General features: G+C 43.3%; 1 protein-coding gene across 10 annotated transcripts in view; it reads right to left on the bottom strand.

The window, feature by feature from the left end:
- ltbp3 (latent transforming growth factor beta binding protein 3) overlaps nucleotides 1-13,872 on the bottom strand; it is a 41,873-nt gene that overhangs the window by 21,358 nt on the left and 6,643 nt on the right. For 9 of the 10 annotated variants that reach the window (XM_084374099.1, XM_084374093.1, XM_084374098.1 and 6 more), the window contains exons 2-4: nucleotides 866-1,144; nucleotides 607-770; nucleotides 404-509 (exon numbers count right to left, since the gene is read on the bottom strand). In XM_084374099.1, the coding sequence (XP_084230225.1) occupies nucleotides 404-509; nucleotides 607-770; nucleotides 866-1,124 (529 nt within the window). In that variant the 5' untranslated portion in view covers nucleotides 1,125-1,144. Of the gene's footprint in view, nucleotides 1-403; nucleotides 510-606; nucleotides 771-865; nucleotides 1,145-2,262; nucleotides 2,279-13,872 lie in introns of those variants that run through there. The other variant, XM_084374100.1, reaches the window with a different exon arrangement.

Raw genomic sequence — 13,872 nt, forward strand, 5'->3', positions numbered from 1 at the left:
CCACATTGTCACAATACAAAGTGGTGTTAACCCTGCCGTTAGGTGGAGCTTGCTGGCCCAAGTCTCGAGTTTGTGGGATTATCCTCTAAAAATCGACTAAACATGGGGCTAAAAGGTGCCAGTGTAAAAAAAAAAAGTTAAAGTAAACAGTGGATGTTGAGAGAAGTCAAGCGTCATTCAAGAATGTAAACATTAGTTGTGTGTTCCAACATGTATCCCAGGGCCAGTGTAAGTGTGGAGTGTATCGTATAGCCCCAGGAAGGGTCAACAGTGTGTGTGTGAAGACGTTGCATTGTCACATCTGAATTAAAATCCCTAGAAAACTGTAAACAAATGTGGATGGCATCTGCGAAACTCAAAAAGATTAAAGCAGCAGAGATTTCCTGATGCAAATGTTACTCACTTGGTAGTTTGGGGCACTGATAACACTTGTTTTGTCCCCATGAATTCCCCACAGTGCCACAGCAATCCTCCTGATTGGTCAGAACAGGAAGCGGGGTGCTGTTGCACTAAAGCGAGACAAGACAGAGAAACATTATCAGTAGGAAATGACAAGACAAACACTTTTCATGACTGTCCATCACTTTAGCGTGCGTCTGCACTCACAGCTTGTTTGGGTGTGGTCTCCTGGAAGCAGCGCCCCTTTGGTTTGTGCCTCGTGGGGATCGGGCGTGGCCCCATCTTGTGAGGAGGTTTGATATCTGATGGGTCGAGGGGTTGAATGACTACATGGGTGTCTGGCGTGTGGTGAACACGTAAATTTATCTGCACTGAAAACAGAGAAAAGGAAGACATTAAAATATGTTTTCCCCGCCACACAAACCAGCCAAGAGTTGCAAATGTTTTAGCATTAAATGACAGATACCTTCAGAGGAGTGGTGCCCTACTTGTGTCAAGGGTAGGGTGAAAATTGAGTGTGTTTGCGTCAACTGGGTACGCCCTATGGCTGATTGCTCCCCCAGTTTGAGGCCGTCTGGCTTCAAAGATATGGGGTAGACAGGCTGCTTGTTGCCTCGCGCCGCCTGAGCTTGCTGCGTCTGCTGGAGTGGAAACTGGCAGAGCCGCCCGGTGAAGCCAGGCGGGCACAGGCAGTGTTTCCTCGAGCTGCATACTCCTCCATTCATACACGTCAGGGGACACACAACTGCAGAGAGAGAGACAGGCAGGTGGGAGAGTTGTCATACTGAGGAGGCCAGAGACTCCCATCGGTCAAAAGTTCACAGCTATGAATCACAGCAGACACATGAGCAACACAAAGAAAACGTTCAAAAGTGAGAGTGGCTCAGGGAATCACCCCCAAGACGTTTACTCATAGTCTGGATTTACTCATTTTGAATCCACTTACCTTTCGAGACAGACTGAGGTTTATAATGATCATGTGAAAAGCCTGATGATTTAGTGTTATATCACATAAATACAGCAGACAGACAGCTAAGTCTGTAGCATGAGCAGGACCACGTAAAATATTCACTTTGAAATGTATCAGCCTGACGGACTAACAGGTCCTTCCAGCCAGTCAGGAGCAGTGTGAGCAGGAGAGCAGGTAAAGTCATCGATCTGTTTAACAGCTTCATTCTGACATATGGCAAAGAGCTCACAAAAATCTATGGGAAAGCTGCTGGCTGTAGAAAGGTTCAGGGCATATACGGTGTTCAGCGTGGTTTTATTGGGTCTCCCATTGTGTTTATTTTAAGTCCAGTTGTTCTCAAAATTCCCACAGTAGAACAATCAGAGGAAAGAAACCGAGAGCGAGAGAGCTGGGCTTCGGGGGAAAACTGCGAGCAAGTAATAAAAACAAAAACTTAAACCAGACAGGACGACGATGACAAGTTATGAAGTATTTGTGAAAGTTCAGTCAGGGCAGCCATCTGGGTGACATCCAACATTTTGGGACACCTGCGCCAATATCCTTGAGTTTCAGCTCACTGCCAAAAATATCTTTTGCTACCTTATTCAGGTTTGTATGAGCAAATTCTCTACAGAAGCCTTTTTTCTTTTCTTTCTTTCTAAATGCAGCCAAACTCCTGAAATGCTATAAACCTAAATTACCTTCGTAAACCAAACAGCCATAGAAGAACTTAAAAACTAAATCCAAAACAAATTAACATTGTATTCCATCAGTAAACGGCTGAAATGATGAGTCGATCAAATTGGCAACAACTTTGATAATTAATCAAGCAGTTGCCAGGCAACCTGTGCTTACTCTTTACAATAACGTACACAAAAAACAAGGTGTGAATAAGGAATAAATAATTATCGCACGCTCAGTAGGTAGTGGATTATTGAGGCCGTCTTCTTGTCTGTCTTGGATTATGGAGATGTTGTCTATAGACACACCTCTGCCTCCACTCTTAAACCCCCAGATTAAGTAAGATTCATTACTAGTGACAGTTACTCTACTCAGCATAGCATCTAGTATGAAAGGTGTGCAGGGCATCTCTCATAGTAATATGTGACAGGCACTGGTTTCTATTTATTTATAAAGTCAATATAATATCACCTCCCTGTTAAACCTGTCCCATGATTATTTAACCTGTTCTCATGATTGGATGATGTTCAAAGTCCTGCATGAGCTCAATGATTCTTTGAGATTGAAATAGTTGAATGACTGAATGAATGTTCACATTTCACTTCATTGCTCAGACCTATCGTTTTTCCTAATTGCACTTTATCCAGTCGGTTTGTTTCACGTTATTCCTTCTTTAACTACGGTCACCATGGTTACATTCTTCTTCCTTTTAAAAACCTGGTTTACATTACATACATTACCCACAATGCAATTGAGCCACTGAGTGACATCACTGGAGGCAATTTATCAGATTACATGCAGCTTCTTCTGGAGCCACAAAAGGCTTTATACAACTTTCTTCACTTATGCAGTAGCACTCCCCAAGACCTGTAAACACACTTTAATGTGTAAATTGGTTACCCTTTAAAAAATGTAATTTAGTGCTGAGGTTTACACCAAAGTTAAATTTACCATAATATACAATTAATTTAATGCTATATGCTGGTTTCGACACAGTGAACTACCACTTCTACTTCAACAGCTGCTACTATTTCAAATATACTGTAACTAGTATTACAACAACAATTACTACCAGTACTTTCCCATGACAAGTGTGAGTTTAGGAGAGAAAGTATTTCTGTTTTCCATTTACTTGTCAATTTAAAATGTAATGCGTCACAGACCGGCCTTGTTGCCCTTTCCAGTCACAAAAACTGTGACATTTGAGCTTGAACTCTTTCTAGACCCAAACGACCCCATCCTGAAAGTAAAATCTAGCCTGAAGGAGAGGAAAGGAGAGGAAAGGAGAGGAAAGGCGGCCTCTTTTTGCTGCTGAGCCAAGTGTGCACACATGGAAGTAATTATATGTGGACTTCTAGGGAGTCTGGGCTGCAGCGTAATTAGGGGACTAGATCACTTTAAACACAGCAGGGACATCCTCACATAGTGAAAGTCAGGCAGAAAAAAAAAGTCAAGAACCTCATGAAACACCAACCAGTGGGGTTAAATATATAAATCTGAAGTAAGGTGGATACTTCAGAAGCAGCTACCTAACACCATGTGACACTGGTCTTTAAGCACCGGGACTGAGTGCAGGCAGCAACATGCAGACTCCACCTGGAAGGCTCAGGCAGGAGGAAGAAGGAGAGCAGAACACACTGTAGAAGACAGAAAACTCTCTCAGAGATCCAGTTTCCAGTTGCTTCAGATTTCGTCTCAGTACTGGATTTAGAATGAGAGGAAACTAAGAAAGATGCGTGGGTTGAAAATTAGGATTGCAGACACAGAAAGTCAGGAAAAGAACCTCTTTCCCAAATGTGATTACACAATCTAAACCCACAGTGACGACATACTGGAGGGAAAGTCTGGGCTGAGGCCTCGTCTGGCTGGGGAGGTGTCTGAGACAGGCTCTCTGATGTAGCACAGGCCGGGTCAATGCCACACAAATGGACACAGAGGAGAGGGGAGGAATCAGATCTCTGATTTCTTGGGTGGAGATCGTGAGAATGAGATCAGTTGTGAAGTGAACCCAGTGTGATGCCATGAAACACAGCGTGCAAATACACAGCTGCAACTGCAGGCGCACCTCTTCCCAAATCTTGAATTACTGTCTTCGCCCAAAATTTCAAATCTTCATATCTCATGTGGAAGACATTAAAATTGTTTTTATGTAGGTCACATGAGGCCAAAGAAACACTGAATTTTATTTAATGTGGATCTGTCACGTCAAACCCAATACGTGTCTAATTAATCAGGTTCGACTCAGCTCCGAGCACCCTTATACTTCCCAGCTTACTGGTACGTACAGTGCTTGTGACATTCAATTAGGTGCATAACAATCTCACAGGCTGGCTCATGGCTGCTGTTATGTAACTGGTCAGTTTTACTATGACTCATGAAACACACTGCTTCATCCAGCTCTTGTGTCAACTCAGAAAGGAAAAAACGAAAGAAAAACAGAAAAGTATGCACTTCACTGCATAAATAAATTAAATTTTTATATAGCCCTGATATATAAGATAAGTGACGTTTGATGTTGGAAGAATGCTTTGATTGTGTTGCACTGATAGACAGAACAGTGAAATACTGGATGTCTGCAGGATCAATATCACCTCCCCTCAAAGATTGGGAAATACACGTCTTTATACATTTTCTAATTTCATTATAAACAAAGATTTGGACCATCAAATATCAAATGTCTGTTTACATGCTGATTTAAAATCTGAGTGATTATATCAGTACTTTCCGAGTGGGACCACAACAACCAATTAAAGAGGCATCCCGAGGCAGCTGACAAGCAACAGTAGACATTCTAGCCCTTGAGGCTAATGTTAGCTAGCATACTACTGTTGACAGAAACGTAAAATCTCCCCTCCAGTTCTCACTAAGGAATAGAAAACCTGTGTTGACCGTGTCTGCCACCTCATCCAGATTCATTTAACCTTTTGCACCACGCTAATCTCCAGTTTGTTTATGTCTGCTTCCCCATGAGATCACGTGATAGCCCAGCTTCAGTTTGCAGAGCCATGAGACCAGAGCGATGAAGCCTAACCCCCGCTGCTGCACAGAGCCGTGTTCGCTGTTTATTTAAAACGTATTAATATTGAACACATTGCCCTAAATTCAATCGTGCACTTCCCTGGGTCCTCAGCAACAAACCTGCTAAGTGTGAAGTAGATCAGATGAGCGGTTCTCGAGGTATGCACACCACAAACAGACAGAGACAAAACACTCCTTGCTTTATACGTATTCTTTTCTCAATGTCACTTTTTTCCGACTTAATAAACTTGTTGTAAATTGCCTCGCATAATAAAAACAGTGCCTAACCTCCCTGAACTTTATTGGGGATGCAGTGGTATACAGGCGTCATGGAATACCTTGCTGTGAAAATTGACGGTTATCATATAGTCTAAATTTGTTCATCTCGGGTACTGAACTCTACAGTGGGTAATTAAAAAATCTACATTTCAAGTTTCTATCAAGTTTCATGTCTGTCAGGTGATGTGATATAAAGCAGTTTGTTCAATCACAATAACGCCTCTGTTTTCGTTCCTTTAGGGGTCATTGTTTCTGATAATAATACCTTTGCAGCCCTAACGGAGTGTTAGCGAAACACATCCTTATTTACGGCATCAAACAAAAGCTCTCAACAACAGGTGATATTACCGCTGCACTTCCTGCCTTTCATTATCCTGATTGTTAGATTCTGTTTAAATCAGCTGCCTCTTGTCTGTTTGCCTTCAGAGCTCTAGGAGAACTGAATCATTTTCATGTGTTATATAACACATACAGTGACTTTTCTCCTTCACATCTGCCTCCTTCATTTAAGCTCGAGCCAGACTGGCTAATGTTTTCAGCAGATCTTATATGTGAATGGGTATGCTCGTGTGTGTGTGAGAGAGCTATTAAGTGGAGGGTGTACCGTCTCCTGGAGAGCCGCTGTGGTTGGGTGACATGCACCACGCTACATAAGGAAAAGAACGCAAAGCTTTAATAAGTTCATAACAAGGATTTTAACTTCCCGGCGGACTTTCCCTTTGAATCATCACCTTGGAGTTCATTAACAGAATTTATGATCCGAAATTGCTCACTGACTCCCCCTCGTCTGTTAGCTTAGCGTCTCGGAGGCCGACGCCCTCGTTTTTTGTAACCACGCCTTTGTCTTCATGGATCTAACACATTCCTGAGACTAGAGGTGGTGTGTTATTAAAAATCAAACGCACTTAAGAGTTGTTTGGTGGTCTGAATGAATGTGAGGCATGAGCGGGCCAGGGACTGAGAAGTTTTGTTATCATTAGCTTTATTTTCCACGTGTGCTCATGAAAGAAAATGGAGGAACGGTAATTAAGAGTTTGAATGAAGACACACTGTATAAAGCCTCATTTATACCATAGTTCAGTCAGCTAAGAGAACATTGAGTGTTGACTTTATCCTTTGCTGTCATGACTTTGAAAACTGCAGATACCTTCCAAGACAGCCAGGAAGCGTATCATTTTCCCTTGCAGCATTCAATCCAAGACAAAAGAAGGGGGGAAAAGTCTTTGTCTTCAGGCTCTTCTCGTCAGAGTGTTTCATGTGACATACGAGTGAGAACTCCTTCTTCATAGTGTCATGATTCACTCCAAGAGGAGACAGATCTCCTCGCAGCATGGGCTGGTAGGAGGAGAATATCTTTGTCATACTGTAAATAGCCTATCATATATCGAGTGAAAGTAAGGGAAATAAGGCAAAAAGAGGCCAAAAAAAATGATGTGATGATTTCAGTGGGATTATTGTGATTCCCAGACACTTTTTTTTAACTGTAAGGAAAAACATACTGGACATTCCTCAAGTGTTAAGTAAGCAGGCCTGGTGTAACTCACAGGACCAAGCTTGAAAAAAAAACATGTCCATGAAAGCACACTGAGGCAGACTGAGACACACGCTTTTCATTGAAAGAAAGAAAGAAAGAAAGAAAGAAAGAAAGAAAGAAAGAAAAGAAAGTAAAAATTGCCCTCCGAGTGGCCTGTGACCACCCACCCACTCACTCCTGTCTGGCTGGAGATGACGCATCCATCAGCCCCCTCCCTCCACGGCGTCCTTTCAGCCGCAGCCGCACCCTCCCGACACAAAAACAACAAATTACAGCCCTACAAACCACAGTTCAAAAAGCTCCTCAGCTCACTGAACTGAAAGCTACTGCTCACATCATCTCTCACCATACACATGACACAACGGCCCGATCTGTCCCGTCTTTTGAACACAGTCACGTCCTGGTAAGAATTAAAAATACCGATGAACCCAGATGCGATGACACTCGGTGAGTCACTTCCACCGGGATTCGGTGTCCGTCTGAATCAGCCGTCATCAACACTTTCTGGTCAGCAGGCGACTACTTTCACTGTCACGTCAGCTGATTCAGAAATACACATGGCCATACCACAATGAGTCCACTGGTGGAGTTTTATTATTTCACAGTCTGACTATGATAAAGGATGCAGACTTCTAAAACACTCACTCGACTCTACAACACACTGCAACTCACACAACAGCTTCAACGGAGGAAATTCTCACAAACTACCTAGAATACTTTGGTATAAAACTTACAAACATCTTCACTCGAACATCTTTCTCCCTTAAAACTTTTCATTAGCTCCGTAAGTGCACGATTTCTTATCATCGTCATATTGCACATCCTGTCATCACCGTGAAGTTGCCAGCAGTGATTCCAGGAAGTCACTGCACAAGGTTGTTTTCACACTGGCGTAAACATACAGATCAAACAAACACGATAACGCGTTAGTTAATGAGCTGAAGCGATTCTGGTGTTTTGTCAACTTCAGAATGAGCCAAAGCAGCTGTTTCCCTCTGCTTCCAGTCTTCTTGCTATGCTAAGCTAACCATCTCCAGTTATGAGGATGGCATCGGTCTTTTCGTCTAACTCTTGGCAAGAAGGAAAATACTGCAAACTTATAACAAAACAATCGTCTTCTTGCATGTGCGCAACACACTCAATACAACATGGGTATCTGTTTGAAGAACAGTGTTTGGCCCTTGTGGATGTTAGTCAAAAACTCACTAATACCAGAGGGGCATATCTGCATCTTCACTAGACTAGCGTCTTCAAAAGCCATTTGTTGATTTCTGCCCTTTGCCGTTTTCTGTTGGGCATGTGACATAAATTCACCTTTTCTGAGCTTGTTTGCTGGAATTGGCTACCTATGTCGTGATATTATGAGGTACGAGAGCGTTGAGGTTCAATCATACCGTACCGTCGATGTTCAGAATGGGAAATCCAAACAATGAGACATAAGCACATAAAAGTCTTTTTCCAACCTTTTTGCACCCTGCACCTCCTCTGCTTCTCTCTGTCCTACAATTAACACCAGGCTTTCAAGTGCTGAGGATCAAACAAAAAAATGAAGATGGCCGTTGGATATTTTGTCAGCCCAACACATGGAGATAATTACAAATAAGTCTTGATCTGCCGTCAAACACATTCAGGTTCCACGTGGATAAGGCGTGGGATGAGGATGCAGGTTTTTACAATATCAAACATGCAACCACTCTCACACCACCCAAGATGCACTCATTCTGACGTCACCGCAACCCACTTGGAGGCGGTCGGGCACACTTTTACCCAACTCTGCAGATTTAAACTGGTAATCAAATGGTTGGGTTCGGCAGTGCCAACAGAATAACCCTATAAAAGCTGCATAGAGCTGCAGTGTTGGGAGTTCATTCTCAGTGGGTTCGGCACTACAAGCGACCCTTTCACATTACACAGTCGTTTGATTGAATGTTATCTTCATAAGGTTAATTCAATCTGTGTTTTAAAAGTATTTCTATGAGTATTCCTCTGTATTTCATAGTACTACTATCCAACGGCATCTTTCCTGACCTCGGAGTACCATGACTAAACAACACAGGGCCCCAAAAACAGTAAACACAGTTCGAGCCACTGTTTAAAAAGAGAATAGGGGACGATCATGTGACGTGCTCCCATTCACCATCAGCTCCAAAGCAGGAAACCGCATCCCCAAATACGCCTACCATCAACTGGCACTGTGAGACCACATACCACACGGAGTGAGAGAGAGCGACGTATGAAGTGGGTCAGACTCCTGCAGCCGGGCCAGACATTGGGAGTAAATGACATAATCACTGCCTTTTGAAAACACAAACCTGCGTATGCATCCCTCCTCCCCCCTGCAGAAATCTCTGTGCTCCGGCCTCGGCCTCAGCTATCCAAACAATAATGCTGCCCTTTGCCAGAGTTGACCGCTGTCACCAAAGGCATTCATTACCGCTCACAGTCAGCCTAAAACAACAGTTTGTTAACCTTACAGAAACTGGATGATGACCATGAGCAGACTCTGAAGCAGCCACCAGGGTTCCTAAACATTTTCCATTCTTGAATTCAAGGCAGTTTTCAAGCATTTTCAAGGTGGTAATTTCACTTCATCACGTAAAATCAGATGTTACTGTGCCATAAACAACATTTTTTCATAACAGTATTCTACAGGGCTAGGGTTAGCATTAGGGTGACAAATTGAAGAAAAACACCCAAAAGCTTCATGTGTATGTAATGACCTTTAGACATAGTAGGCAGCACTGTGTCAATGCTGAAGAAGGGTCTGACTGGATCAATTGTCATTCTAGTATAAGAGGAGAGAAACTCTATGGCTTGTTTGTATTTTTTTAACCAATCACAATCATTGTGGGTGGTGCAAAGCTCCAGCGACAATGCCCCTGCAAAACATTTGCACGTGGAGAAGCATGGCTTAAAATGGGCAAATACCTGCAAATAAACAGCAACTGCTGTTAGCTTGTTTAGTTTCAGACTGTTAGCAACAAGGTTAGCATCAGGGAAACTTGCAATTTTCACCGTGTAGGTTGCTAGCTCAGAGAATATTGTTGTTGTATCCCACTGAGACGGGGAAAATGGCAGGCTAAGCATAATTTGATAATGCCAAGGAACATGATGATAAATGTTTCTCCAACACCATCATTGCAACTCACCAATCATGTTTTGGTAATGTTATAGCTTTGCAAAGTGGGAAAACACACTTTTTTACAATTCACAGAGTTTGTGAATTGGTGTATATTGACCCAAAGTATATTTTCCTAAACCTAACCAAGTATGTTTGATGCCTAAACCTGACCAAATAGTGACAGAATAATGAAAAAAAACAGAAAATAGTAAGTGTATAGTATGACAGCATGTCCCAAACAGGACACAAACCCCAGTCACCTGAGTGACCCAGTCCCACACCTAACCCATTCAGCCACAACAACTTTCTCTAGATGTGGACTTCATCGCCTTTTGGTCAGTTGATCCTGGTCCTGGAGCGACATTAATTATGATGTTCTAGGGACAACACCAACGTGGCGAGATCAGTTACACCAGCAGGCTACATCCGGTGCGTCACGACTAGACAACCTGGCTGAGCCAATATAAAAATTGTATTACAAGTAATGCAGTTACAATTTAAAGCAGTTTCAAGCACTTGATCCAAAATCCAAGCACTTTTAAAACCTTAAAAACCACAAGATTAAAATTCAAGCATTTCATAGATCCCTGAGCCATCATCAGGAGGATGAAGACAAATCTGAGCGACGAGGTTTGCAATTATCCAAATCTAAATCAAACTTGCACAATGTGATTTTCGCATGTCATGGAAATATGTGGTGTGGTTTCCAGCGCGTTTGGGTGGGCAAGGGTCCAGCGTTAGCCTGTCACTCCCCTCTGGCAGAGATGTTTGTGGAAAGAGAGCCAGAGATTAAGGCAGGATCTTGGCACAAATTCGGATGATGTCATATAATGAGCGTCTAAAAGTGTTGGCTATAGGGGCCGGAGGGCAGGCAGGTAGAGTGCTGACAGTGCTCTGCTGAGATTATGTCAGATACCTGCCCTGTGGGAGACTCAGCACTCAGCACTGGAGCGCGTGGCAGGTAACGTCTGTAGAAGAGTGCACAGTCCCGGGCCGTGGCGGCAGGCAGCACTGGCAGAGGCCGTGTTATTCTGTTTACCCTGGCTAATCGCTACAGCTACAGGGTCCTGCACGGTGTGGGTGCAGTCCCTAGCGCTCGCATTCCTCTGCGCGGCTTTAAATAACTGCTCCGTTTCTCCCCCTCGCTAAGCAAATGGGAGGAGAGTGTTAAAGATGGCAAAGAAGGCTGTTTGTTTGAGCTGGGTTCAGTACACTGCTCTTGAGCACCAAACACACTTAGACACACGCGAATACACACACTGTTCCCTTGTGACGGTCCAAAACACACCTAATTGCTGCTTTGTTTTCCAGACTTAATTTACTGTGATGCTTTTTTCGCCCTGACAGGCAGATCTGGCTGTTTGTGCTGAAAGTGATGAGACGAAGGGGTCTGATTTCATGGGAAACTCCCGCTCAGATTATGCGGATTTTCATTCTGAATGAGCGTTGTGGTGCAGACCTGACAAATGTAAACACGGAATGAAGTGACTTTGGATTTAAGCCTTTTGAGTTTGTACATATTGATCACATCAGTGGAATTTTACACTGATTTAAGGGCAGGGAGGCACCAGGTTTTTAAGGTTTCACTTGTCTCCTGTGAAGTGTAGCTGGATTATTTTCATCTTTGTTCGTTCTTTTTGAAAGCGACCAAAAAGACGAGAGTCCAAAATAATACATACAGTATATGACAAGCTCGTATCAATGCAACTTATCATAGCGCGCGACAGAGTTCTACATGGTGATAGCTCCCACTTGAGAAACAGTGGTAAAAGGTTAATGAGGACGGCGGACTACAAATAACCCCATGTATTATTTTCCCAACATGCATAAATAGACAAGGGAGAGGTGACAGAATGTGCATCCATAAATATTAAAACACGGCCTTGACAGGAGGATCAGCCTGCAAACACACGCACGCCACAAAACGTGCATTTCACCGATAGTAAGAAGCTTTTACGATTAATAAGCTGCAAGTGAATGTGCATGAGCCTCCCTCGTGCGTGTGTTTGCGAGGGTGTGAGCGCGGGAGCCGTGCCCAGCGTTGCCTCTGAGTTCAGTCCAACCTGTGGCAAAAACCCGGAGTGCTGCCGGTTTTTGGTCGCCCCGTGTCAGACCGCCTTCTCCAGAGCCTGGCACGAGAGGAGGGAGAGCGTGTGGGGAAGAGCCGAAGGCTTTGAAAGTTAAAATAAACTCACCTCCTAAATAGAGAGAAAGCAGAACCAGCTCTGTCTTACTGTACTTGACTGACTTGACTTCATTTTCAGGCTCCCATGGACCTCTGACCCATGCCAAGGGAAAACCAAAACAAACCACAGGGCTACTACTGTCACTTTACTCTAAATACAGAACCACATGGGAAATCCTGAAATAGCCGTATCCACTTCTCATGATGCCCATTTTAGGGGAGACAAGCCCAGACTTAGATGTGATAAGACCACTTCCTGTGAAATATGAGGCCCTGAGCTTTTTGTTATTCCAGTAGAAGATGAGAATCCAGAGCAGGCCGGACGTCGGGAGCCCTGATAATGTGGAGATGCTGCTGAGATGCAGAAGGGAGACGAGACACAGAAGGCCGAGCGGGGGCCAAGCAGCTGATAGATGGGATGTCTCTGTGCTAGCAACGACAAGAAAAACTTAGAACAACCAAGGCATGGGCACGGATAGTTTTTTATGCAACCACTTTTATTTTGAAAGGACAGCCCTGATACCTACTGAAAACATTACTCTTGCTCTGACATATAAACAAAAACAGTCTCCAGGGGGAAAATAAAGCACCCTGCACCTCCTCTTCCTCTCTCTATCCTACAATTTACACCAGGCTTTCAAGTGCTGAGGGTTAAAAAAAAATTAAGATGGCCGATGGATATTTTGTGAGCCAAACACATGGAGATAATTACATAGAAAGTCTTCAACATCAGGTTACACAGGGATAAGCAAAGGAATGAGCATGCAAGTTTTCATAATGTTGTGATTTACTTATGTCTCGCACCCCAAGACCCACTCACTCACTTTTATTCCTGACCTACATTTTATACCTGACTTACACTCTGTATGATGTGGAATCCAAGAAAAACGCATATCAGGCTGTAAACTCTTCTCTACGTGCCAACATGCCTGGGACGCTTTCAAGTTTTGACGCTTTCATCAGTTTTAGGAAGTGCAGAGTGAATAATAGATCAATATTAATGACAAATATGGATTACCTGGAAACGTATGAGCACAACATTGCTGGAGTATTTCAGGTTTCTTTGCAGTAAAGTTCATGTGATGCAGACACGCATCAAATTACAGTGTATGTAATCAAAAGACAAATCAAATAACACACGTGAAGCAATGATTACATAGACGGACTGCTGTGACGTCTGCTGTAGACTGTATATTAAGTAGACCAGCACTGAGTCTAACTTCTAGTTTATTAACCATAACAGATATTCCATAATAGCTGACTGTCAGAGAAGAAGAAAAAAGCTGCCTGTCGTTCAGGTGATTTGTCCTCATGGACAGCAGGTAGTCCAGACTGAGACTATCTGCTCTGCTGAACACCCGGCTCGTGGCTATCTGTCCAGTCTGGGACGGCATAATAACATACACTGCTCAGATAAACAGTTTCATTGTTTACATATATATAACCTGATTAAAATGTATGAATAATCTGACGGGCCAGATGGTTTGATACACAGAACCATCTGGGAAGTCGTCCTTAGAAACTGTTATTGGATGAACCATGTGTCTATCGAGGCCGTTTTCACTCCCAACGCTGTCTAGAGCTATAAAGAGCGAGAAAAGTCCAAGCTGGGTACACGTATTTGATGATCAGATCAATGAACCATATGACGTAGTGGGAAAGTGCTTCCATCAGAGGCAGCTAACGCTAACCTCTTGAGGAACCGC

This window comes from Pagrus pagrus (genome assembly GCF_965226575.1).
Source record: "Pagrus pagrus genome assembly, chromosome: 14".
Lineage (NCBI taxonomy): Eukaryota > Metazoa > Chordata > Actinopteri > Spariformes > Sparidae > Pagrus > Pagrus pagrus.